General features: G+C 38.9%; 1 protein-coding gene across 1 annotated transcript in view; it reads left to right on the top strand.

The window, feature by feature from the left end:
- Ddx4 (DEAD-box helicase 4) overlaps positions 1 to 13,857 on the top strand; it is a 69,064-nt gene that overhangs the window by 45,678 nt on the left and 9,529 nt on the right. The window contains exons 16-18 of the mRNA XM_052743291.1: positions 1,322 to 1,476; positions 6,012 to 6,141; positions 8,096 to 8,262. Coding sequence (XP_052599251.1) covers positions 1,322 to 1,476; positions 6,012 to 6,141; positions 8,096 to 8,262 — 452 coding nt within the window. The remainder of the gene's footprint in view (positions 1 to 1,321; positions 1,477 to 6,011; positions 6,142 to 8,095; positions 8,263 to 13,857) is intronic.

Below are 13,857 nucleotides of genomic sequence, written 5' to 3'. Positions count from 1 at the left end.
AGGGACTTTGATCCTTTTCTAATTCATTTTTGTGCAGGATGAGATAAATGGATCTAATTTCATTATTCTGTATGTGGATATCTAGTTTTTCCAACATCACTTGTTCAAATAGCCTGTCTTCTAATGTATGTTTTGACACCTTTGTAGAAACTTAGGTAGCTGTAGCTGTGTGAACTCATTTCTGTGTTTTCTGTTCTGTTACATTGGTTTATATGTCTGCTTCTGTGTCAGTACTATATGGATTTTGTTATTATGACTACTTGTCTGTTTTTGTATTAGTACTTTATGGATTTTGTTACAATGGTTCTGTGTTTGAGAACAGGTATTATGTTACCACAAGCATTGTTCTTTCTGCTTAATATTGCTTTACTTCAATATAAATTTTAGAAAATTATTTTTCTAGTTCTATGAAGAATGCCATTGAAATTTTGATGAGAACTGTGTTTCCTCTGTGGATACTTTAGTTAATTCAGCCATTTTGGAAATGTTCCACCAGTCTCTGACAGTCTTCAGTATATTAAAGCTTTCATTGTAGAGCTCCTAGACATTTATGAATTTTCTATGTTGAACCAACATTGTATCCTTGTGGTGAAATGAACTTGGTCATGGTATGTCCTCTTAAGGTATTCTTGAACTAGAGTTGAAAATATTTCATTAAGAATTTGTTTGTGGGGGCTGGAGAGATGGCTCAGAGGTTAAGAGCACTGGCTGTTCTTCCAAAGATCCTGAGTTCAGTTCCCAGCAACCATATGGTGGCTCACAACCGTCTGTAATGAGATCTGGTGCTCTCTTCTGGCCTGCAGGACATACATGCAGGCAGAACATTGTATACATAATAAATAAATCTTCAAAAAAAAAGAATTTGTTTGTATGCATCTCAGGAAAATGAATATATAATCCAAATTATGATTTTCAAATTTGTATGCTCCTTGACGAACCTGTGATAGATATTACTATTTCCTATGATAATTTTATTACTACTCTCTCAAAGACTGGTGTAGAATAACTTTTGAGTGTAGTAATTTACATGAGATTATACCTACATTCCTCTGTATAACTGTCACTTTGTTTAGATATGTAAGATACGTGTATTTTCTTAAAAGACTAATGTTTTGTTGAGCTAGATTAATTTTATCAAACATGTTATGTTGTGTAACATGACTATGAAGGCCTAGTTAACTCTTTGAAATAAAAGTCATGCTAAAGCTGTCATCATCACTCAACCAGTAAGATGGAAGGGAATCCTGAGGGCTATAAAATAGGACTAGATTTTGGCAAGGACAAAAATGATATATTGTAAATTAATCAATTTAACTTCTAGGCAGCTTTTCTCTTGCCTATTTTGGCTCATATGATGCGGGATGGAATAACTGCCAGTCGCTTTAAAGATCTGCAGGAACCAGAGTGTATTATTGTAGCACCAACTCGAGAATTGATTAACCAAATTTATTTGGAAGCCAGAAAGTTTTCTTTTGGGTAAGTACATCTGGAATGTTACTCTTAAAATAGTTCTTACAGAGTTTTTTCAGTTATTTGAGAACTCAGTAATATATAATATATATATATAATATATTATATACTCCTGTAATTTTTAGTGTAATTAAGTGAAGTATATTTTCTTATAAACTTGTTTATAGACCCTTTTTATTTTTAGAAGAAATAAAATTAGATAACATGTAAAAATAAGAAAATATTACAAATATTGATACTCAGTAGCTTGTCTTTTCTAATACTAAGGATTGAATAAAGCACCTTGCACATGCTAGGCAAGTACTCTACCACTAAGCTACATACCTTTTTTAATTTTGAGATGGGATCTTACTAAGTTACTAAGCTTAGTCTCAAATTGAAATTCTACCTCAGTTTCCCAAGTAGCCAGATTATAGGTATCTGTTACCACACCTGGATTTTTGGTAGTTAAAATATTTTACTATGTTATTTCTGAATTTATTTACAAATATTTCTTGTACCTGTGTACTGTGGAGGTCAGAGGACAACTTAGAAGTGTCTGTTCTCTCATTTTCACCATGTGTATTCCAGGGATCAAATTCAGATCATCAGACTTGAGGGCAAATGCCTGTTGGTGCTGAGCCACCTCACTGGCCTTCTGGTAGTTTGTAGTGCATGTTTAAAATAAATTTGCCTGGGGCTGGAGAGATGACTCAGAGGTTAAGATCACTTATTGTTCTTGCAGAAGACCTTTGGTTCTCAGCCCCCATGTGGTGGCTCACAACTACCTGCGATTCCAGTTCTAGGGGATCTTTCTTCTGACCTCCACTGCCACTGCACACATGTAGTCTACATATATAACTCAAGAAAATACACATGTATAAAAATGGATACTTTTTAAAAACTCTAAAAAGTTTACAAAATGAACTTTGAATGTCCCTGGTAATTACCTACGTTTTGACTTCACAGTGTGGAAGACTGTTTTTGTGTAATCAAATTTGATTTTAATGATGTCAGGTTTGTTTGTGTATATATGCATTTTATCTTAAAGAATTTGATTTCTTTGGACTGTTGTAGTAAAAGCACAATGAATGTCTTGTGTGAAGATTGTATGGGGCCTGGACAAAGATGACTTAGTTGGTGAAAGTGCTTGTTTGTGAACATGAGGATCTGCGTTCACATTCGTAGTTCCCATGTAAAAGCTGGGTGCACAGTGTGCATCTGTTGATCTCAGTGCAAAGGGTGGGCCTGAGACAGTGAGTCCTAGGAGCTTGATGGCAGCCAGTCTAGCTGAACTGGTGAACTTCAGGGTCAGTGAGAGATCCTGTCTCAAAAAATAGGGGAGAGTCTCTGACTGAGAAAACACCTGACTTTGACCTCTGGCTTCTGAACATATACCAGGTGGGCGTACACACACACACACACACACACACACACACACACACACACACACACGGGGTAGGTGCAGAGAGAGGGGGGTTTTTATGGTTTTTAATTTTTATGAAGTGAAATTCATAATTTTTATGAATTTTTATGATTTCCAAATATGTATGCTCCTTGAAGAACCTGTGATAGATATTATTGCTATTTCCTATGATAATTTTATTACTACTCTCTCAAAGACTGGTATAGAATAACTTTTAAGTGTAGTAATTTACATGAGATTATACCTACATTCCTCTGTATAACTACAGGCCTTCCTACAGCCCTGTCTTAGGGGGGCATTTTCTTTTTCTTTTTCTTTTATTTTTTACATTATTTTTTAAAGATTTATTTATTATGTATACAGTGTTCTGTCTGCATGTATGCCTGCAGGCCAGAAGAGGGGACCAGGTCTCATTATAGATGGTTGGGAGCCACCATGTGGTTGCTTGGAATTGAACTCAGGACCTCTGGAAGAGCAGCCAGGGCTTTTAACCTCTGAGCCATCTCTCCAATCCCACCCCATCCCCTTTCCCCGTATAACTAATGTCACTCTGTTAGATATGTAAGATATGTGTATTTTCTTAAAAGACTAATGTTTTGTTGAGCTAGATTTGTGTTCAAACTGGCTTTGAACTCCTTGCTGAAGTGATCATCCTGCCTCAGCCTTCTGAGTAACTGGGACTATGGACGTGTGCCACTTTACCCAGCTTGTTTTTTCTCTTTTAAGTCTGTGGAGTGGCTTTTATTACTGATTTTAATTTTAACAAGAATTGATTTTAATGCTCACACTAATGTACATTTTTATCAGTCATATATGAGAAGTTCAGTTTCACTTTACTCTTATGAACATTTGATATTCTGTTATCTATTGATGCCTAACAAATTACTGTAGATAGTTAAAACAGTAAGTATCATGCCACACTGTAATGGGTAAGAACTGGGGAGCAGCTTCATTGTGTGTTTCTAGCATATAGTCTCATGAGATATCAGCCAAGTTTGCAGTAGTCCAGTGGGTTGGCTGGACTAGCCGTAGATACTTAGCTCTCCTTAGGAAATAGCAGGTGCTTTCCTCTAGATTAAGCACACAGGAGGCTGCAGTAGTTTTATAAAATAGCAGTCTCAGAAATCCCACACTAGTCTACTGCATTATAGGAAGTATGTCATTAGCTAGCACACTCTCGGGACTGGTTATATAATCAGGCTGCAAGCGAGACTGGCACTGAGGGCAGGGTGGTATACAGCAGCCTGGAGCTCAAGAAGGTCCTGCCCCTGAACATGCTGCTCAACCACACTGACTCTAAACAACAAGAAGATATCTGAGATGAAGAATGATTCATTTCCTGGGTTAAGTCTCCTCAAATGACTACCGTGGTCCACATCTGTGGTCTTGCTGCTGCAGAGACCTTGTTGAAGTCCACAATCCATGCTGCCCCCCCAAACCACATGGAAGTCTATGATCCATGCTGCCACCAGAAACCACGTGGACGTCTATGATCCATGCTGCCACCCGAAACCATGTGGATATCTATGATCCATGCTGCCACCCAAAACCATGTGGATATCTGTGATCCATGCTGCCACCAGAAACCACGTGGAAGTCCATGATCCATGCTGCCACCAGAAATTACGTAGACGTCTATGATCCATGCTGCCACCAGAAACCACGTGGACATCTATGATCCATGCTGCCACCCAAAACCATGTGGACGTCTATGATCCATGCTGCCACCAAAAACCACGTAGATGTCTATGATCCATGCTGCCACCCGAAACCACATGGAAGTCTATGATCCATGCTGCCACCAGAAACCATGTGGAAGTCTATGATCCATGCTGCCGGCTGCTATAGGCAAGGAAGCTTCTTATTCAGTGGCGTCGATGACTGCAGACTCCTAACTGAGAATGAGAGACACTGAAGGCTTCGGTGACAACCACATCCCAAAGGAAACAGTCCAGACAGAAAGCTATAGAAGAAGGTCCTTAAAAACTGTGATAAAGATACTAAGTGTAGCTCTCCAGAGCTGATGGCTTCTGGTCGGGGTGGGCTTGGGAAGGATTCAATTATCTGTAAGGGGCTGGCCACTGGGAGTAGATGGGCAACACAAATTGGACTTGGTGTATTTTTTTAGCAGGAGGTGAGAGGGTGGACCTGGAAAGAATCGGAAGCAAGTGTGATGGTGTGCATTATATGAAATTCCCAAATAATTAATAAAAATATTATGTTGGGGGAAAAAGATGGAACATTGAAGAGTTTGCAAGTGCTTAACATAGGTATCTTCTGTTTCACATGTTCATATTATCAAGTAGAAGTACTTTTTGAGCGCTTGCTTTTTCATGAATTAATCCATCTGTTTTCTACAGTTTATCCACTGGAATTTTAGTGCTTTTTTTAAAGAACTTCCTGTGTATAAACCACTAGCCTTTTATTTTTATAAAATTTAAAATGATTATTAAAATCTCTTTAATGTCAAACTTCATAGCCCCTTTGCAAAAATTAGGTGTAAATTGCTTAGAATAGAGTTTGTTTCTTGCTAATCCTTAGTGTATTGTGTTGGTATTTGATTTTAAATCGAATTAAAGAAAGAGAAACATTTTTCAAAAACAAACAGTGAATTTGGTAAATTTAGATAATATTTTATCCAACAATGAATATTTGTATTTGATTGTTTATTGTCACATTGCTATGGTAAAGGCTGGAAAATACCTAAATGTCCTGCAGTAGAGGTCTGATTACATTACAATAAAATGTACAATAATTGCTGAAAACACCACACATTGGTCTCAGGCCATAGAGGAACCAAGTAGGTACTGACTAGGAAGCTTCCTCGCCACTGGCCAGCTTGCTTAGTGCTTGAGAGTGCTGTCTGGGGGCTAAGGAAGAACTCACCACGGGTCATTTGTGTTCTTCTGTGAGTGGGTGATTGGAGAGGAAGGACAGTAGTGGTGTTTCCCATTTTCTGTAGTCCTTCCCTATTTGTTTTATTTGCTTTTAGATATTATAAACTTCCCTTTCTTGATGGAATTTAACATGTTTTAGATAGTTGAATGTTTTTTTCTTTATGGGTCTTATTTCATAAAGTGTTAGAAACATGTATAATTTCCAAATAACTGGAAAATGACATTTCTCTTATCTCTAGGACTTGTGTGAGAGCTGTTGTCATATATGGGGGAACCCAGTTTGGGCATTCAATCCGACAGATAGTGCAAGGCTGTAATATACTATGTGCTACTCCAGGGAGGCTGATGGATGTTATAGGTAAAGAAAAGGTAAGCCTTAGAAAGGTAATGGGAATTATAGGGAAAGGAAGGGAATATGAAAGACATATTTCCTAGAGCACTGTTTATGTTTCTGCTTATTATCAGACACTGTGAATTCATTTTCATAATTGTCAAGATAATCCCAACAGGGCATAGTATTTTCCATTTTATACTTGGGAAAACAAACTCAATGAGATTAATAATTTAAAAATCCCTTAGTTAGCCCTAGTAAATGATAGAATTAGGGTTAGAATCTGCACCGCCAGGCGGTGGTGGTGCATACCTTTAATCCCAGCACTCAGGAGGCAGAGGCAGGTGGATCTCTGTGAGTTCAAGGCCAACCTGCTCTACCAAGTGTGTTTCAGGAAAGGCGCAAAGCTACACAGAGAAACCTTGTCTCGAAAAACCAACCAAACAAACAAACAAAAAGAATCTGGATCTAATTCCAGTAATATTTTATTATATGGAAGAAAATACAATGGATACTTTTATATAGTTTCTTATGTGTTTTGGTGAAATAGCTTTTTCCTAAGATGTTCCTTGGTGTATCAATAATTTTGTCTTCTGTTAAAGCATGTGAATGGTAGTAATGTGAGTTGTTAATTTTCAGGTCTTTCAAGAAGAGATTTTTATGGCTAGATATCCATTTGGGAATCTCATACCCAATTATTACATCTCTTAATACTTTAAGTTCATGTTAATGAACTGTAATTTATTATTTTGTGTCCTTGAAAAGAGATACTTAAAACATGTTCTTTTTTGATAAAGGCATCTTTAAAAAGATACTTATTAAAAGTAACTAGAGAAATCCATGTCAGATTCTTAACCATTTCTGTGATAGTATCAGTCACTTAGTTCCAGGACAGCCAGAGCTTCACAGTGAGACCTGTCTCAACTTAATATATTTTCAGTATTTCATGTTGTTAGATTTTGTTTTCTTACATTAAAAAGTTTGATTTCATCCTATATTATAGTATGGATCCATGTTGTCCAGTATAAGTAACTATTAGCTATATGTTGCTACTTAATGTTTTAAAGTAATACAATAAAAATTTAATTTCACAATTATTCGTTTCAAACTACATATGGCTAGTGCCTAATAGGTTAGACATTGGAGATAATAGAGTATTCAGTTAATGCAGGAAGTTCTGGGGTAAAGTATTGCTGTAGATATTTTAGGTTCTTTTAAACTTAATTTATGAAATATTTTATATATCAGTAAAAGTTTAGATCGGGCTGGGCAGTAGTGTTGCATGCCTTTAATCCCCGCACTTGAGAGGCAGAGGCAGGCAGATCTCTGTGAATTCAAGGCCAGCCCGGTCTACAGAATAAGTCCCAGGATAGCCAGGGCTACACAGAGAAACCCTGTCTCAAAACTACGCCCCCCACCAAAAAAAAAAGTTTAGATCAGATATATTAGTATTATCTATTATCTATGATGAACCTAACAGTTATTTTATGCCTTGATTTTCCATGTACTGGGTAAGGTTTCTGTTGCTGTGATAAAACACCATGATCAAAACCAACTTGGGTAGGAAAAGGTTGAACATTACAGTTATTATTGACAGAAATCAGGGCAGGAACTCAAGGCATGGCAGGAACATGGGGGCAGGAAACTGAAGCAGAGGCCATGGAGGAGTGCTGCTTACTGGCTCGCTTGCTCGCGCCTCATGACTTACTCAGCCTGCTTCCTTATAGCAACCCAGGACCACCAGACCAGAGGTGGCACCATACACTGTGAGCTGAGCCCTCCCACATAAATCATTAATCAAGAAAATGCCTCATAGGCATTTTTTTCAACTGAGGTTCCCTTCCCAAATGATTCTAGCATGTGTCAAGTTGATATAAAACTAGCCAGCATAGCCCCTAAGAATACTTTAACAGTTGAAATTGTGGAATGTATTTTAGCTTAATATAAACTAGTACGCATTTTCTGTTCTTGTCTTTGAAAATATCCTTAAAGATTGGTCTCAAACAAGTCAAGTACTTAGTTTTGGATGAAGCTGATCGAATGTTGGATATGGGCTTTGGACCAGAAATGGGGAAGTTGATTTCTTGTCCGGGAATGCCATCAAAGGAACAACGCCAAACTCTTTTATTCAGTGCAACTTTTCCAGAAGAAATTCAGAGGTAAATATTTTCCTTTTAAAAACAATTACAGGTACACATGGTAGTATATGCCTTTAGTCCTAACACTCAGGAGACAGAGAAAGATGACTTTCTGAGTTTGAGACCAGCCACAGTTACATAGTGAGACTGGGTCTCAAAATTAATTACTTAATTTAGGGGTAGGTAAAATGCCTGTCATGTAAGTATCAAGACCTGAGTTTAACCTCTAGCACATATGTACAAAGCATGGTGGCAGGCTTTTTATTCCAGTGCTGAGCAGGCAGAGACAGGCAGATCCCTAGGGTTCACTGGCCAGACAGTTGAGCCTATTATTCAGATCCCTGTCTCAGAAAACAAGGTTGACTTCTGCCTTTCATATGTACAACCATAAACACATAAATATACATATTTCTGGACATGTGAGCACACATGCAGGTACACATATACAAAATACCATAGCTATATAACAAATGAAAGCAATGTGAATATTCTAGTTTCAGATACTTGAATTGCTTTTTAAAAAGGGCTTTGCACATGCAGTACAATAGTATGTGTATTCTTTAAAGTTTTCCATTTTCTCATTTTTTTCAACTTTTATTCCTGACTGCATTATCATCACCACCCCCTTCCCGTGTGTAGCTGGGAATCAATAATTGTTTACTGAATGAAGTTACTCTCACTGTGCCTTATTTTAATCCTAAATGTATAGGAGGAGAATTGGTCTTTGGTAGAAGCCAATATACCAATCATTGACAGATACTTGAGAATCATCCTGTGTATCCTGTGGTCTTATGAATTCAGAGATCCTTCATAGGATGGCAGCTTCTTCTACCAGCTAGTCCCTTACTTGGCACCAGGAACCTAAAGTGTCTAGGCAATCCCAGTAGCTTATGATTCAGTAGACTCCTTGCTCTTTTGTCTGGTGAAGCTGTTCTCCTTGAGAACTAAGAACTCTATTCCTCCCCATCTAAGGGAGAGGTCAGGAAGCACAGATTTCCTAAGTGGATTGATTATTGGGGGAGTGATAGTAGATGATCCATTCTGGCTTGTGTGCCATGCAAAGACCCATGTTCTAAGGAGGTACTGTGTCGTGTTGTTTGGCATCCTCTCCTCATAAAAAGTTGCCTCTAGGTGGTCCAGTCCATAGGCTGTTCTTTCCACAGAAAACACAGTTCTCTTAGGCTTGAAGCTTGTGGCTAGTGCAATACATGTTGTAATCTGTGGATCTTAGAATATAAGCCTATTTCTTTTATGCAGAGTTGGTCTTTGGTCTCATAAAATATTATGTGGGATCCTGTGCTAGTGTATCAAACTCCACAGTCTTTGGTTAGGCTTGATATTGGCCACTGATTTGTTTTACTTACATGATCAAAACTTTTCATAGAAAATTGAAAAGGTTTTTATTGTGGAAAAACTAAGTCATAGAGCATTAGATCAGTTTGTTAGTGGTACTTGAGATAGTCATTTCTTTTTCTAAATTTTATTGTGTATGAGGGTATTTTGCCCGTGTATATGTCTTTACCCTGTGTATGCAGTGCCTGAGGATGTCAGAAGACTTTGGGAGTGGAGTTACAGGTCGTTGTGAACCACCATGTGGGTACTAGTAGTCATACCTTGGTTTGCTGAAAGAGCAGCTAGTGCTTGTAACTGCTGAACCATCTGCTCCACCCCACAATAATTTGTTAATGGTTGCATTCATTGTATCTTAAATTTGAAATGGAGTATCTGCATTCCTATCAGTTTTGATAATAAGTAGACATTAACCTAACCAGTGAGCAGATAATATTCCTGCTGCTGTCTCTCTTCAGATTTTCTTTAACATAGGAAAGTAAAAATATTGGCCACTCAAAATGATTCATGTATACTACTGTCTTAGTAGTATTTGTTGGTCTTTTATGAGTCATGTTTGATTAGTAACCTTGGATATACATGGTAAACAGAAAAATCTCTTGATTTTAAATTGTTTGCATTTTGTTTCTAGATTAATTTTTTATTTTTTAAAAATATTAAAATTAATATATGCATACTATATTTGCATCATTCTCCCCCTTCTGCCTCTTAACTTCTCCTGTACTCCTACTCCCTCAAATTCAGGGCTTCTTTTTCTTTCATTATTATTGTTATATATACATTCTCTCTTTCTCCCCACTCCCCTTTCTCTCACACACGTGAATTAATATGTAAATCAACCTGCTGAATCCACTTGGTGTTGTTCATATGTATATGTATTAGGGCACTTAGTATTGGATAATCAACAGGGAGCTCATCCTTGGGGAAGACTGGTTCTTCTTTTAGTAGTCATTAACTGCCTGTGGCTCTTCATCTATGTGTGGGACCTTGTCAGAGTTCCCATCTACATTGGCATGTCAACTGATGGTATCATTGTTGGGATCATGTTTAGGCAACCATATTGTTGAGATTTCCTGGAGTAGCTTCCTTCACATGTACAGATTCCGACAGCAGACAGTTCTTTCACTCTTGGAATCTGGAATCTTCCTCTTTTTTTGCCGTGTTCCCTGAGCCTTAGGTGTATGAGCTATGTCGTAGATTTATCAGTTGGGGCTGGGTACTCCACCGACAGTTCTCTGTAGTTTGGCAGGTCTGAATCCTGTCTTTCTGACTGGACCTTAAGTCCAGTTAGACAGCTGATGGCTGCCCTCAGGTGTAAGTGCCACTGTTGCACCTCTGCTGATAATCTTGCAGTGCTGCTCATTATTGGGGTTTGGGTCACAACTGGTGAACTCTTGCCCTGAGGGCACCACTCCCTTTATTCCATTCAGTATTAGGCCTTTCTTTAAATTTCTCTTCTCCTTGAGTACAGGAATGGGCTCCAACATTCCATTCCCTGGGGTTCTTTTTTTCACAAACTGTACATTTTTTATTTCTTCCTACTCACTTGCTCTACCTTTGTAGATCTCTGTAAGAGTAATCACTGATAACCACATGACACAGTCAATGCTAGGCTGTCTTGAGATTTCCTCTGCCAGTGACATTAGTCCATAATTCTTCAATTTAGGCGAAGGGCAAAAAGCAACCACATTCTTAGCCAAAATATCACAGGAGTGGTCTCTGGGACAGTTGCTATTGTTTTCTGAAACCTCTTGAGCTGGGCCTCCACTACCAACATTGCTCTCAGCACTATTGTCTTCCATGCCCCAGTAAGCACCCCCCTTACAACTTTCAGCTGATTTCCTAATACAAAGTCCTGAAGTTCACATTCCATCAACAAGCAGCATGGTCAGGCAGTACACCACTCTCTGGTACCAACTTCTATCTTAGTTGCCATTCTATTGCTCTGATGAAACACTATGACTAAGGCAATTTTTTTTTTATTTAAAAGTTTTTTTCATTTTACACATCACAGTTCGTCCTTCCTCCCCTCCTCCCACTCCCCTCCACCTCTTCTCTTACCCCATGCCCCATTCACTCCTCAGGGTAAGGCCTCCCCTGGGGGAGTCAACAAAGTCTGGCATATCAAATTGAGACAGGACCAAGCCTCCCCCCTGCTTCAAGGCTGAGCAAGGCATCCACCATAGGGCTTCAAAAAGCCAGTTAATGCACTAGGGATAAATCCTGGTCCCACTGCCAGGGGCCCCACAGACTTCCCAAGCCACACAACTGTCAACCACATTCAGAGGGCCTGGTTCAGTCCTACACAGGTTCCCCAGCTGTCAGTCTAGAGTACTTGAGCTCCTAATAGCTTGGGCTAGCTGTCTCTGTGCATTTCCCCATCATATGTCCAAGGCAACTTTCTTTAAGAAGGCATTTAACTGGGGGCTTGCTTACAGTTTCAAAGGGTTAGTCCATGACCACCATGGTAGGGAGGGTGATGGCTGGCAGGCAGGCATGGTGCTGGAGCAGGAACTAAGGGCTTATATCATGATGTGTGTAAGCAGGAGTCAGAGAGAGAGAGTTGAGACTGTGCCTATGAGCTTTTGAAACCTCAAAGCCCACCCTAAGTAATGTACTCCTCCAGCAAGGTCACACCTATCTCAATAAGGCCATACCTCCTAATCCTTCCCAAACAGTTCCATTAATTGGGAACCAAGTGTCCAAATTTATGAGCTTATGGGGGCCATTCTTATTCAGACCACCATAGTAGGACTACCTGTTCTTTTCTCCTATGACTGCTTGCATGACACCTCACCTTTGAAAGCTAGTCCTCAGGGAGGAGGATTCCAGATCATATCTTAGCTTAACTTTTCCCTAAGTCCCATGTTTGAAGTTGATATCTTCAGCCATAGGGACTTAACTTCAGTTCTGGGAGGCAACCAAAGGCAACAGTGATGGCCTATACTGTTTGTGAGTTTCTGGGACTCCACTGACCCAACAATTCAAAAGGAGGTTTTTCATACTTGATACTGGAGGTTTCCTTAGGTCATCTATTGCTTTTGGAGGGAGCATTATCACCCTGAGTATTTGCTGCACACTTTAAAATTTTACCTGTTGCCCACTAGAGAGTCTAGTCCTTTTCTTTGTAATTTATTTTTTTAATTTCTCTTATGTGTGTTGTATATACATACATGTTTGTGCAGGTGCCAGGTGGGCATGCATATAGAGGTCAGAGATCAGTGTCTTCCTCTCTTGCTTTCCATTTTGCGGTTTAAAACAGCTTCTCTTACTGAACTTGAAATGCTAGTTTCAAGGAGCACAGGCTGGCTGGTCAGTGAGATCTGGAGATCCGTCTATCTCTGCCACCAGAGCTGGAATTACAGATTCATGCAGCTGTGGCCAGATTTTGGCATGGATGCTGGAGATTTGAACTCAGATCCTCAGGTTTCCGTATTGAACTTGGAGTCAGGCTGGTAGCCAATAAGCCCTGGTTATCCTCTTGTTTCTGCCTCCCACAGAACCCTTTTTCTTTTTAATTTTAACTTTGCACAAACAAAAAGCTACAGGAGATGTTTGTCTTTCTCCATCTGGCTTATTTTGCTTAACAGTTCTATCCATTTTCCTGCAAATGACATGGTTTGATTTTTATGGTTGGTACTACTATATTGTGTTAGGTGTCATATTTTAAAAATCCAACTGTTGATGAACAGTTCAACTGATTCCAGATATTGGGTACTGTGAATAACTCAACACTAAACATGAGTACTCAGGCATCTCTTGTATGCTGTCTTCATTTCCTTCAGATAAATACCCAGGAGTGATGCTTTTTGAGAACTGTGTACTGTTTTCCACAGTGGCTGTGCTGTTTACATTCGAATGAACAGTGATGGGGTCCCCCCCCACATTCTTGCCAGCATTTGTTGTTCATTGGTTGTTGTTCTTTTTTTAATTCTCTGATGGCTAAAGTACTTTCCATTTTCATTTTTTTTTTTTTTTTTTTTTTTAAGCTATTTTTGAGTCTCAGCCCTGCCTGTCCATTTGCCCATATTTTGATTGGACTACTTGTTCTTTAGGTATTAAGATTTTGAGTTCTTTTAAATTCTGAGTATTGTTTGTATCAAATGAGTAGCTACAGAGTTTTCCCTCATTCTGTATGTTATCTCTTTGGTCTATTGATTGTTCCTTGCTGTGCAGCAGCTTATTAATGCAATTCCAGTCATTTACCGATTTTTGGTTTTGTTCTTGGGATATTGGGATCACATTTTGGAAGCTGTTCTGTTGCTT

Source organism: Peromyscus californicus, unplaced genomic scaffold (genome assembly GCF_007827085.1).
Source record: "Peromyscus californicus insignis strain IS unplaced genomic scaffold, ASM782708v3 Scaffold_18__1_contigs__length_77618521, whole genome shotgun sequence".
In the NCBI taxonomy this organism is placed as follows: Eukaryota; Metazoa; Chordata; class Mammalia; order Rodentia; family Cricetidae; genus Peromyscus; species Peromyscus californicus.
Note: the sequence above shows the minus strand (reverse complement) of the source record. Positions and strands in the feature narration are given on the sequence as shown.